Here is a 12879-nt window from a genome sequence, read left to right as displayed (position 1 = left end):
AGAAGAGGCTAAGAGCATGAAACAAGAAAAGTGAGATAAGAAACCAAAGAACTACAGAAAAATCATGACAGTCTATAATCTTTAAGGGCAGGAGAAAATGGCTGGTGTCAACATCTCAATCATTCCTGGAAAACCTTACTGAATTACTAAAGATAAGACAATCATTGTTCATAACAAGAACCTTGACTCGTTTCTTAAAAGCAGAGACTGTGTATCCTACGTTCTCTCTTTAAACAGGCTGGGAATTGTGTCATACGTTTCAGAAAGTTATTCAATATAAACGGTTAATGTTTTAAAGAGGTGTTTTCATTTGTCAGTGACCTGAAAGTCTGTAGGTAAAACCTTTTCTTCCCCAGCAAAGTCCATTAATGAGGCATACTCTGATAGACACGGCTATGGTATAATACTATTTAAACAATACAGTTATTACACTGTTGTCTGTGTTTGGCCTGGCTAGATTCTTAAATGTCTTGGGGACAGAGATGATAAATTTCATTTTTATTTAATTTTGTCCCGAGTATTACAACACTCTAGAGGCAATCAAGAAACGTCCATTAATATATCACAATGACTACTACAAAAAGCCCCTCAAATATATACTAACCAAAGTAAATCTAAAGGTCTGTGTATATACCTATGTTTAAAGGCAGATTTAGTATGTGGGTTTTGCAGCAAAGTCACATAACTTAGCATTAAAAGATGAAACTATGTCTTGTCTTTACAGTTCAATTCTTCTGAGCCTCAGTTTCTTCATCGTTAAATCGACATCATAAAATCACCCGTAGCAGACACTAAAGGGCTGCCTGGCCCATTCAGCAGCCTTTTCCTCCCAGGCTAGCAGAGCCCCAATTTCATTCAGCTGTCCGCTCAAACCCCGCACAACTTGAGTAGGTCCTGATCAATCATTCTATTCCAGGGAATGGTCTGGGGAGCGGGTGACTGAGACTAGCCACTGAGACTAGCGGGGGTGGGGAAAGGTGAGGACTTTGGGAAATTTCCTCTTATTCTTTAAAACAGATGCAAGCTAAAACAGTCCCTTTTTGGGGCACCTGGGTGGCTCAGTCGGTTAGGCGTCTGCCTTCGGCTCAGGTCATGATCCCAGGGTCCTGGGATCGAGCCCCGCATCGGGCTCCCTGCTCAGCGGGGAACCTGCTTCTCTCTCTCTCTCTCTCTGCCTGCCGCTCTGCCTACTTGTGCTCTCTATCTCTGTTAAATGAATAAATAAAAAATCTTGGGCGCCTGGGTGGCTCAGATGATTAAGCGACTGCCTTCGGCTCAGGTCATGATCCTGGAGTCCCGGGATCGAGTCCCGCATCAGGCTCCCTGCTCAGCGGGGAGTCTGCTTCTCCCTCTGACCCTCCTCCCTCTCGTGCTCTCTGTCTCTCATTCTCTCTCTCTCAAATAAATAAATAAAATCTTTAAAAAATAAAAATAAAAAAATAAAAAATAAAAAATAAAAAATCTTAAAAAACAACAAAAACAAAACCCAGTCCCTTTTTCTGTCAGATTAACTGTGACTGGACACCAGTTTGTAAATAGCCACGTTAGCTGTTTCTATTATTGATGTGGAGCACCACCATCCTAAAAACAGAAGATACTTCACAGTCAATCTACGTATGTCAGCAGAGTTGAGAATTTCAATTTAGCATTAGCACACTGCTGATGCTGAACCAAATCGCCGCACTTAGGAAGTAGACAACGTTATGCGTAACTGTCACACAAGAAACCACTTTACGTGTACGAAGCACTTTTCCTGAAAATTGTATTTTTGTTCTTAAGTATTCTAACTCTTGCAGCATTTTAATTTGCAGAAGTTATTCAGCAAATACTTCTACTCTCTTCGTGAAGAGAAAAAAGAAGGGAAGTGACTTACTTGGCGTCACACGGAAATTAATGAATATGATCGATGCTTACGTAAACTAAGTTTTAGACAAGCACTCTAGCCAACATTCTCTATTTTCTGTTGGGACGGTCTTAATGCCTCCACCTAGGAAATGGTCCAGAGCAGATGCTTCCTTAGGTAAACATATCAAGAGTCAGAAGGAATAATGCAGAGTTTAATTCCAGTACCATCCGGGGGAAAAAGCACAAGCTCTCATTCCTCTCCTACCTTTAGTTTCGCAGATCATCACATTGCTAAACTCGCTTTCTCCCCCTTCGTTGAAGCACTGCATTTTAATATCGTAGGAGGTTTCTGGCTGCAGATGGCCAATCATGTGCCACTGCTTTGAACCTAGAAAGGAAAAATAAATGAGGATTTTTACATATCGTATGACCTGAAGGGTGATCTCAAAATAAGGTTGGAACAGGGCGCCTGGGTGGCTCAGTTGGTCAAGCGACTGCCTTTGGCTCAGGTCATGATCCTGGAGTCCCAGGATCGAGTCCCACATTGGGCTCCCTGCTCAGCGAGGAGTCTGCTTCTCCCTCTGACCCTCCTCCCTCTCATGCTCTCTGTCTCTCATTCTCTCTCTCGCAAATAAATAAAATCTTGAAGAAAAAAAAAAAAAAGAGGTTGGAACAGCACATATCACCGTAGAGTCAGTCTGTGCAATGAAAATGTCCTTAACAGAAGTATTTTAGTAATGCACCACAGATAAACAGCATTTCTGTTATGTGCCACAAAACAAAGGACAAGAAGTACACCGAATTAAAGCGATACCTGTGCATTGGTACTAATACTCTGTTTCGTTATAAATAATTAGTGGTGAGTCTTTCATAAAATGCACGTTAATTTCACGCACAGGTGAAGAAAAAAAAAAACCCTCCAGTCTTCTGATGCCCCATTTTAGCCTAGCAAGTCAATCCACTCTGCCCACCAGAAAGGAATACTATACATGAGATCAGCAAATGGTGCCTTACCCAGGACAAGTGACCATTTATTTACAAGACAGGTCTTAGAGAAACTCTCAATCCCACTGGACTGGATGTGACGTGAACAGACAGCTCAGCACATGCCTGAATAAATGGTTCAGAATAATCAAAAAGCCGAATCTACTACAGAAACCTCTGGGTTCCTTGAGTCAGGGTCCCCAAGCCACGCAAGCATCTCTAACAGAATGATTCTGTTATCCACGGCACATGGCCAATGTCTGAACACTCCTGGATAAATCACTCTCCATTTTTACTTCCATGGGCATGTGACAAACTTTAATAAACAGGGACACTTCTGCCAGATTCAATTAACTCTTCAAGCACCTTTAATCCCTCTTAGAAAATACCTCTTCAAACCGTTTCCACAGTTCCTTAGAAGCTCAACTATATAACACCTACTGATTTAAGAATTAATTGAAGGAAAAACAAAGCCAAACCAAGCATCCAAGTCAAATCTACTCGGCTGACAGGACCAAGAGCACTAGGTTCCTTTCTAATTCAACACAGACAAAAATACTCCAAACTGGAAACACAACCCCTTTTGCAGGTCACCATCACAAAATCCCTCATTCATAAAGACCCATAGTTTACATGGAAGAGAATCTGCTTGTTCTAGGATCAAGGGACTCTGAAAGGCTTGAGAAGTAAGGAATTCTATGCCCTCTACATAAGTGTAAAGAGAACCCTACAATAAACTTGACTCAAAACCTTGACTCAAAGACTGGAATAGATCTAAATTCCGCAAACTTTCTCAAAGACTTCTATTTTTTCTCTGTCCTTGGGTATTTCCTCGCCCAGCCCTACCCTCACCTAACTATAAACATTCTCCCAAATAATTACCACACTAGATTTGAAGTTTTCCCTTCAAAGCCCTAGTCAAAACGGAATTAAACTACACTTCTGGTATGTTACAAATGAGGGAAAATTGTTAAAAGAACACAAATCTTATTAGATTAATATTCCACTATTAGGGTAATTCTTCGAATGGCTAAATGACAGGAAGCACTAGCAGAGGGAAAGAGTCTTTACTGATCATTGATGAATAAGACAACTAAGTGTATTATCAGGTTGAAAGTCAACCAACCAGCATATCCTTTGCTTAAATGGGTAATTTTTTTCTCAAAGGATGTTTTAGAAAAGGTGAGAAACCAAAGGAACAGGCTTAAAGATTAGGATGCCTGATACTTTGATTTATTTGAAACTCAACTTAACTTTATAAGATAAAAATATCACAAAGAGGGCGCCTGGGTGGCTCAAGTCATGATCCCAGAGTCCTGGGATCGAGTCCCACATCGGGCTCCCGGCTCAGCGGGAAGCCTGCTTCTCCCTCTAACCCTCTCCCCTCTCATGCTGTTTCTCTCTCTCTCTCTAATAAATAAATAAATAAAATCTTAAAAAAAAAATCACACAGAGGCACTGTTATGCCAGAAACATTTACAGTTTATCCCAATGTGGAACTTAATTCAGAAGATAGGATAACTTAACATCATTGCTCTTAGCGGATTCTTTACCACTGTAATCGAGTTTCAGATTTCTTCCCAAAAGCTTAAACAATTCTGAGTCAATACACATAAGTAATCTAAAACTTTACTTTAAAGAGAACGTTACGTGCAAAGGGTAAATACTTCTGTTCCTTGGTTTGGGAGAGCAGGCCAATAGTTTAAAACTGCCACAAAAAGAATTTCAAATGCCTAAACTTGAAAATAAGGAATAAGCAAATTACACAGCACAGTGAAGCACACTTAAACATCTAACTGCTCCGTCTACCAAGTTTATAAACAAGTTCTCTGTGAACCATAAGGCAAAACTCACATTTGCAGACATTACTAGTAGACACAAAAGCTCCTGTAAATTAATTTCCCAGTTCCACACACTATATTCACATCCCCCAAGCTTGCAAAAGTTCAAAGATTTAACTAGAGAGTATCCTTTAAAAACTGGTCACCAGTGGGTATTTCTAGAGAGTGGAACCAGGAGAGGTAGGGAAAAGAGTGACGAGAGAGAGAGACACACAGAGCGAGGTATTCGCTTTACTTACATTTACCTTGTTCAGAACTATTTTAGAGCAAATGTTTAACCCTTGTCAAAAGAGTTTAAAAATAGAAGTCTGACAGCCCCACTCTCCTAACCCAGCTAAACTAAAACTAGGACTCAAATCTAGGACAGTGACTAACAACTCTTACCATTTCTTCTTTTTGAATAGCCTTTCTAGAAAGTGAAATGTGCATATGGAAAAGTGCCCATAACCCAAAAGTTTGCTGAAGTTCATGAACTGAACGTACCCATGGTACCGATACCTATGTCAAGAAAGGAAATAGTACTGGTACCCCAAAAGTACTCCCCATGCTTCCTCAGGTCACTTCTCCCTCAAGACAGCTACTATCTTAACTTCACAGAATATCTGGCCACTAACAAGTCTCTTACTTCATTTCCTCAATTCTTCATGTTTAAAGCAGATTTTAGAAACTGATTTGTTTCCTACTTTTCCAGATGAAGAGAAATAATCACTCTTTTATTCAAAAAATATTTACTGAGCACCTACCATGTGCCAGGTATTAAAACTCAGATGATAACCTTTTACTACTTTACAAAAGAAATTCCACTGGATAAACATCAAAAGGAATGCTACAATATTTAAAGAAACCTGATATAGCATATTTAAACTAGTTTATTATAAGGCTACTTATACCAAAAACGATCTGCAGTATTTGATGTCAAGAAGTCATATGAAAATAACCTTGGCCCAGGGCCATTTTCTGACATGATCCATTTAGGATGTTAGCAGTTCAAAGAGTCAGAATCTTGGAGTGCAAAAAACCCTTGGAAGAAGCCTTCCTCCCAAAGCAAGAACCCCTTCCAAGATATCACCAAGAAATAAGCATCCAGGGGCGCCTGGGTGGCTCAGTCGTTAAGCATCTGCCTTCAGCTCAGGTCATGGTCCCAGGGTCCTGGGATTGAGCCCCCCATCGGGCTCCCTACTCAGCGGGAAGCCTGCTTCTCCCTCTCCCGCTCCCCCTGCTTGTGTTCCCTCTCTCACTGTCTCTGTCAAATGAATAAATAAAATCTTAAAAAAAAGAAAAGAAAAGAAAGAAAGAAGCATCCAGCTTCTACTGAACACCTCCAACATTAGGGAGTTTCTTATTTTGTTAAAAACGCTGCGTTGGAGGGGTCTTCCTTATGCTACTTCCTTTTAGCTGCCCCTCCCCAACTGGCTGAGTTTCTCCTCCACTTAACAGTCATTCAGTATTTGAAGACAGCTGTCATGTTGCTTGTTCATAGTCCCTTTTCCAGCCTCATCATCCCCAGACATTCCCTTGTTCTTTCTGGACTCCAATCATTCCTTCATTCAATAAATCCCGAACACTGTCTCCCTGGGAGCAAAGGCTCCTTGCCTACAGGGAGGCTAATATTTGGTGGGGGAGACAAAGTAAATAATTTCATATATCCACACACATACGCAGACACACCCACTTCTTACACAGCAACCGTGATGAAGTCTATGATAACAGAACAGCAAAGGCCACGGTTAGAAATTACACCAAGGGATCTCATTTATAGCGGTGGGGGTGATCTGAAGAAGTAACATCTAAGCACACAACAGAAAAGTGGAGTGACCTCACTCAAACACTGGAAGAGGAACACAGGAGGTAGCAGGAAGTGCCCTGTGTCATCATCCTGAGGCAAGAGAGGTCTTGCTGCACACGAGGAAACTCAGAGGGCCAGTGTGTCACGGAAGAGACACAGAGAGAGTGCGGAGAGGTGCGCAAGACTGGCAGCAGGTGTAGGCAGGGGCCAGCCAGACCATCTGCAGCCTTCAGACCACATGCAAAGTTCTGGATTAGATTTTAAATGCAGGGGAAAGGCGGTTTCAACACCCTTTCACTGTCTTGGCTGGTTTTTACTCTATGTATATTCCAATTTCTCGGCATCTCTAAAAGCGGATTACATGCTCAAGATACAATCGTTCTAGTACAGACTTCAATGAAACGGGGACTGAGACATTATTTTTTTTAAATATAGCTACAAGGGATGCCTGGGTGGCTCAGTCAGTTAAGCGTCTGCCTTCGGCGCAGGTCATGATCCCACAACCCTGGGATTGAGTCCCGCATTGGGCTCCTTGCTCAGCAGGGAGCCGGCTTTTCCTTCTGCCTGCCGCTCCCCCTGCTTGTCTGTGTCTCTCTCCCTCTCTCTCTCCCTCTATCTCTCTGAAAAATAAATAAATCAATCTTAAGAAAATATAGCTACAAGTTGCAAGTGACTTTTATACTCAGGTTACTATTTATTTAAATAAAACAGAAAACAAAATTCTTTTTCAGATGAACTACTGAAAAATCATATCTCCCCCATACTTTGGTAACTGTTTCTATAACCGAAATATAAGAAACTGCATATATTAAATTGGAAAGATGGTCTTCCTTTGGGAAAAAGTGAAAGTAATAATGTACATAACATTTCATGCCTTCTCTATCTTAACCTGGGATGATGTTTTTCATAATACTTATAAACCCTCTCCATCCAAAGCTCTTTACTGGGACTCCAGCTTGCCAGGGGGGCTTACCTTCTACCACATCCCTCTTGTAATCACTGTCATTATCACTATCTGTCGGCCGGTAGTAGATATAAAATCCTTGAATGGGAGTATTATTGTTACTTGATGGAATGTACTAAAAAAAAGAGAAGCAAAGACTTGTCAAAGACAAAAATAAATGTAACTTTCACAGCCGTGAAGATTCATTTATCTGTGCGGCGATATTTTTCTAGCTTCATTTTGCAAACATCCTTGATGCCCATTTTGAATTTAACTCAAAGGTAGTCAAAGGTATTAAGACCATTTAGTTTTCTGTTGGGCTGAGCAAAAATAAAGTAGTATATTTCATAAGGTTCAAAGGCATAAAAGGACATTTAGTTCAAAATGAATAAATCTTGGGACGCCTGGGTGGCTCAGTTGGTTGCGCATCTGCCTTCGGCTTCAGGTCATGATCCCGGGGTCCTGGAATTGAGTCCCACATTGGGCTCTCCGCTCAGTGGGGAGCCTGCTTCTCCCTCTCCCTCTGCCTGCCACTCCCCCTGCTTGTGCTCTCTCTCTCTCTCTGTCAAATGAATAAATAAAATCTTTAAAAAAAGAATAAATAAATCTTGAAAGGGCAATTAACACTTGGATGAAAGCTGAGGAGACAAGTGTATTTTTAACCCTGCCCCACTTATCACATGTGCTTTTAGACAAATATCTGTGCCCTTCAATTTTCCTATTGAAAATTTTAACTATTTTAATAGCTAAAAACATTTGCTATTCATAATATCATGTCATCAGAATAGTAAATCGATCGTTAACACAGCCAAACACTTAAAAATTAAAAACATTTTGCTACTCATAATATCGTGTCATGAGACTAGTAAATCGATCGTCAACATGCCCACACGAGAAAGCATCTTGTTAGAACAGATGTCCCACTGGGCGCCTGGGTGGCTCAGTTGGTTAAGCGACTGCCTTCGGCTCAGGTCATGATCCTGGAGTCCCGGGATCGAGTCCCGCATCGGGCTCCCTGCTCAGCAGGGAGTCTGCTTCTCCCTCTGACCTTCCCCCCTCTCATGTGCTCTCTCTCTCTCTCTCACTCTCTCAAATAAATGAATAAATAAAATCTTAAAAAAAAAAAAAAAAAAAGAATAGATGTCCCACTTACCGTCCACTTCAGCATGATCTGAGTATCACTGACAGCTTCGGTGTAGGCGATGTGAGGCCCGGTGATGGGACGGTTAGAAAAACGATTGGGGAACCCAGCCACCTGATAAGGACGAGACGCCGAACTCCGGAAACTCTCACCATAATGGTTGATGGCAATGACCCTAAACTTGTACGTTGAACCTTTTGAGGGAGGAAAGAAACCAGTTTTTAAAAAACTTGGCCATATGACAGCTGAAGGTACGCTAGTCAAAATAGGACAACCGCGCTCCAGTCTCTACGCTAACAAACACATCCTCTGAAGCCTATGCAGTAAACAGATTTCAACCCACTTGCCAGCCAACCGGCAGTGGATGTTCATGATGATCCAGATTCCAAGAGCTTATGAGGGGTCACCGGGAGACAATGCCACGAGAGATTAATGACGTCTGTCACGGAAGGGGCCGGTGGAGAACAGGGAAGAGCACGTTTACTTTCTTTACCGTCATGTTCTAAAGTCATAACCATCAAATACAGTATTAGTTGAAGTATCTGTGCTCAAAACTAGGTTCTTTTCCCTTGAAAGAAACAACTGAAGTGAAGTTTAATACGGTGAATACACTTCAGAAGGGGCGCTGTGTGGGTGTCAGCAGATGACACTCTGATTTCACCAAGAATAGGATAAGAAGGAGCAGATCTAAACTACAACAGAAGGCACTTATTTGTATTACATACTAAGAACTTAAAAAAAAACTCTAAGGATTGTGAGTTTCTGAAGCTCTGCATCTAAAGAATAAATTAGACTCCTAGAGCACGTTTCCTGATGGCTCAGAAATAACCACTGGGCTTCTGAAGACATTTTCTGTCTATAGAATGCTATTTAGCTTCACCCACATTTAAAACTTGTCACCTTCTCCCAATGATACCTACAGGCTCCTCTCTTTACCTGTTTAGAGAAACACAGGCATTTGCCGCTAAGTACATCTAAAAGTCCATAAACAAAATGGTCAAGAAACCTAAACATATAAAAGCCACAAAAGTGTATTTGTGATTACTGCTTTTCTCTTGTGTGGTTTAACTTCCCGCATACAGCCTCAAGATACTGGGGTGACGGGGGGGGTGGTTGGGGGGGTTCTTCTGCTGAAACAAAACTTAGCAAAGAAGCATTAAGTGTTCTCTCGTTTCCATAAGCCTAAGCACTAAGTATAACTATGCTGCAATTCATCATTAGATCAAACAATTTTAGTCAAATAACAAGTAATTTTCCTCTTCAAACATGTAATCATAGCAAAACACCTATACACAAAGATATCACTGTAACGCTCTAAGTTATTGACAGTCAAAAATAATCCAAAACCCAGAAAAAAGAATGGGTTAAGTAAATTATACTATACTTATACAGTAGATATATGGTTATTAAAAAACTGAGTTTCTGAAGAATTTCTAATGACACTGGAAAATGCATATGATATAACATAGGGAAAATGGGGTCACAAAACAGTATTTTCAGCATGATCCCAGTTTGTATTAAAAAACAAAAAGGCTACCAAAAATATACCAAAGTGTAAACAATGCTTATCTCTGGATGGGTGGGCTTCGGGTGACTTATTCTCTTCTTTCTAGTTTCTTTGCTTTCAAATTTTCACACAATAGGCTCCTATTACTTTAACAATTAGAAGAATACAAAATCATTACAAATATGCATCTAAAGTCAGCACAGGGCGCCTGGGTGGCTCAGTCGGTTGAGCATCTGCCTTTGGCTGGGGTCGTGATCCCGGAGTCCTGCATCGGGCTCCCTGCTCCATGAGGAGTCCACTTCTCCCTCGGCCCCTCCCCCCACTCATTCTCTCAATCTCTCTCACTCTCATGCTCTCTCTCTCAAATAAATAAAATCTTAACAACAACAACAAAAATAATAAAGTCAGCACAGACAGCAAAAAGGGAAATGTTTGAATATTACTACCTGGCTCTAAGCTACGAACTTCCACAGAAAGTTTGGAAGGAGGGATATCTTCAGCTGCCACCAGCCAATCACTGGTCCTCATCCGTTTGTATTCGACCTTGAAGGCAGTGATTGGAGAACCCCCATTGGCCCGAGGAATCCAAGTGACATAGACGGAGGTCTCTGATGCCGTGGAGATGGTAGGCCGGTCAGGTGCCTCTGGAACTAAACACGGAAACATCCATTCCAATAACCCATGGTGTCAGAGACAAGAATAACTCAAATAAACTGAAAGGGATAAATCCCAAGGATCATTTTATTAAAGGTTCGTCACCAAACTTATTACCAGAGTTAATAATATTATGACTATCTTCCTGCCCTCTGTCAAAAGCTAACGGGCAATGCAATGGCCAAAAACAGGAAATAAGAGGAAGGAAAAGCAAGATAATCTATAAACTTGAGAATTAGCTCTAAAAAACTGAAAGTTAATGGTAATGAGAATAGTGACCATGCTACTTTGGATTCATAGCTCAACAGTGTATAAGTAATTATTACTCGGTGCCTCAAGTCTGAATGTGGTTATAATTTACAGTAAATGTTCAAAATTTGGTGTTATTTTGTTTAAATGTTTTTCTTTATCCATCTAAGCTACATAAAACACATTCAGCAAACGATCTACAGATTATTAGCCATTGCTATCATAGCCTATCTTAACACACCTCAAGCCTAGAGGAATGCTACTCCCAGAAAACATACTGCAAGCGGTAGAGAGAGAGAGAAAATTTGACTAATAAATCAACAGGGATATTAATGGGAAGGGAGAATGCTGCGCAGGATGAAAGCAAGAAGACAGGGTATGTAGTTAAACAAAGAAAAGTGCTCTCAGCAATTAAATGATCCACCTGATCAGAAAAAGGGGATGAGAGAACCAATGTCTAGCAGTTTCGCACTGCCAAGGGGAGGGGATGTCCTAGCCCACAAGGGTCTAGAGTCCCATGGCAGGTAGAAACATCAGGAGTAGGTCCATCCACCATTTAAACCATGTACCTAATGCTTCTTGCTAACCAAGCAATCTTGTGGTTATAACTGGCTTCCCACTTGGTTCCTCCAAGGAAAGAATGCTGATAGAAACAATCTGGTCTGTGCGACGGTTACAGTACAAATCAGTTAATCACCATTCTGGTTTACATCCATCCCCTGTGAATTTTGTACAAGTGAGCTGGGTCTCAGGATACTATCTTTGGGCTGGCTAACAATCAAGTGTCCAGAGCTGAAGGAGGAGGACCAGCTCCGGGCCATGGTTATGCTAAGGGAGCCCTGTCTCTCCAGCCTGTGCCACATTCCTTAAGCAAGACCACTCTGTCTCAACATCTCTTTAGCCCGAACACGAACACATGGGGAAGAACACAATGATGTTGCCAATGGTACCTGTATGGAGAAAATGGTGGCATTCTAAAAACAAATTGCATAATGGATAAAAAGAGGAAAACATTCAAAGCAGGCAACTTTTGAATGATACTTACTGTATTCCTTTCAAGTTAGAAAGCAATGGAAACAGAATGAATAGAACTGTTAGTGAATCTCTTTTTTGGTTCTAGATAACCAACAACTTCCTTAAACTGATTCACAGAAGGTTAAAACTTATCAAAAAACAAACACCACAGATCAAATAGAAAAAGGTTATTAGGGAAAAGAATCTCTACAGAGCAGAATCTTCAAGATCTAAAAGAAAGAGCATGTGACATAAAACAAAGACAAGCTGGAGTTTAAAAATCCAAATGTGAAGAACTGCTGGATGCCTGCTGGATGACCTCAGGCAAAGCTGTATGACCTCCATGAGTTCCAGTTTCCTAATCTGTAAAACTGATAGGCTATCTCCCTCATCAGGTTGTGGGGAAGATTCAAGAAATCACTTCTTAACAGCTATATCTGCCCAGATAACTCCAAACTTCCAGAACTGAATCCATAACTTGCACCTAAAAATCCTGATTACCTATCTTGGTAAATGGTCCCTGGCCACCCCAGCCCAGAGTCACCACATTTCTCCCTTTCATTCAGTATGGATTCAATTCCCTTTGTCCTTCTCCATCTACACTGTCACTCCACCCATTATTTCTCTAGCATCATCTTCAGCCATTCCCCTTTTCCCTCTCCTTAAAGTTCTTTAGAGTTCTTCATAGCTGAAAGGCTGAAATTGGAAGTACATCATACAAGGTACCCACCTGCCTCCCCCCACTCTGGCGTCACTCCTCACTGCAACCAGTCAAACCAAACCAATTCTCTAACCTCCACACCTCTAAATGAAATGCAACATGTCCATCATCCATCTCTTTGCATAGGAGCTGTCTTTCCCTAGAACTTCTTTTCCTGTTCCTTCATCCATTCTTGTCTTCACAGCGGTCCTGTC

The 12879-nt window shown here is 41.2% G+C and overlaps 1 protein-coding gene across 15 annotated transcripts in view; it reads right to left on the bottom strand.

Moving 5' to 3' along the window:
- CDON (cell adhesion associated, oncogene regulated) overlaps positions 1–12879 on the bottom strand; it is a 113944-nt gene that overhangs the window by 26616 nt on the left and 74449 nt on the right. For all 15 annotated transcript variants that reach the window (XR_013442548.1, XR_013442550.1, XR_013442549.1 and 12 more), the window contains 4 exons: positions 10494–10697; positions 8553–8734; positions 7430–7535; positions 2111–2233 (listed from right to left, as the gene is read on the bottom strand). Coding sequence is in view for 9 of the 15 variants with exons in the window: in XM_078058786.1 (XP_077914912.1) it covers positions 2111–2233; positions 7430–7535; positions 8553–8734; positions 10494–10697 (615 nt within the window). In the remaining 6 variants the exon portion in view is untranslated. The remainder of the gene's footprint in view (positions 1–2110; positions 2234–7429; positions 7536–8552; positions 8735–10493; positions 10698–12879) is intronic.

This window comes from Halichoerus grypus, chromosome 11, assembly GCF_964656455.1.
Source record: "Halichoerus grypus chromosome 11, mHalGry1.hap1.1, whole genome shotgun sequence".
In the NCBI taxonomy this organism is placed as follows: Eukaryota; Metazoa; Chordata; class Mammalia; order Carnivora; family Phocidae; genus Halichoerus; species Halichoerus grypus.
The sequence above is the reverse complement of the archived record's forward strand: the minus strand, read 5'-3'. Positions and strand labels throughout refer to the sequence as shown.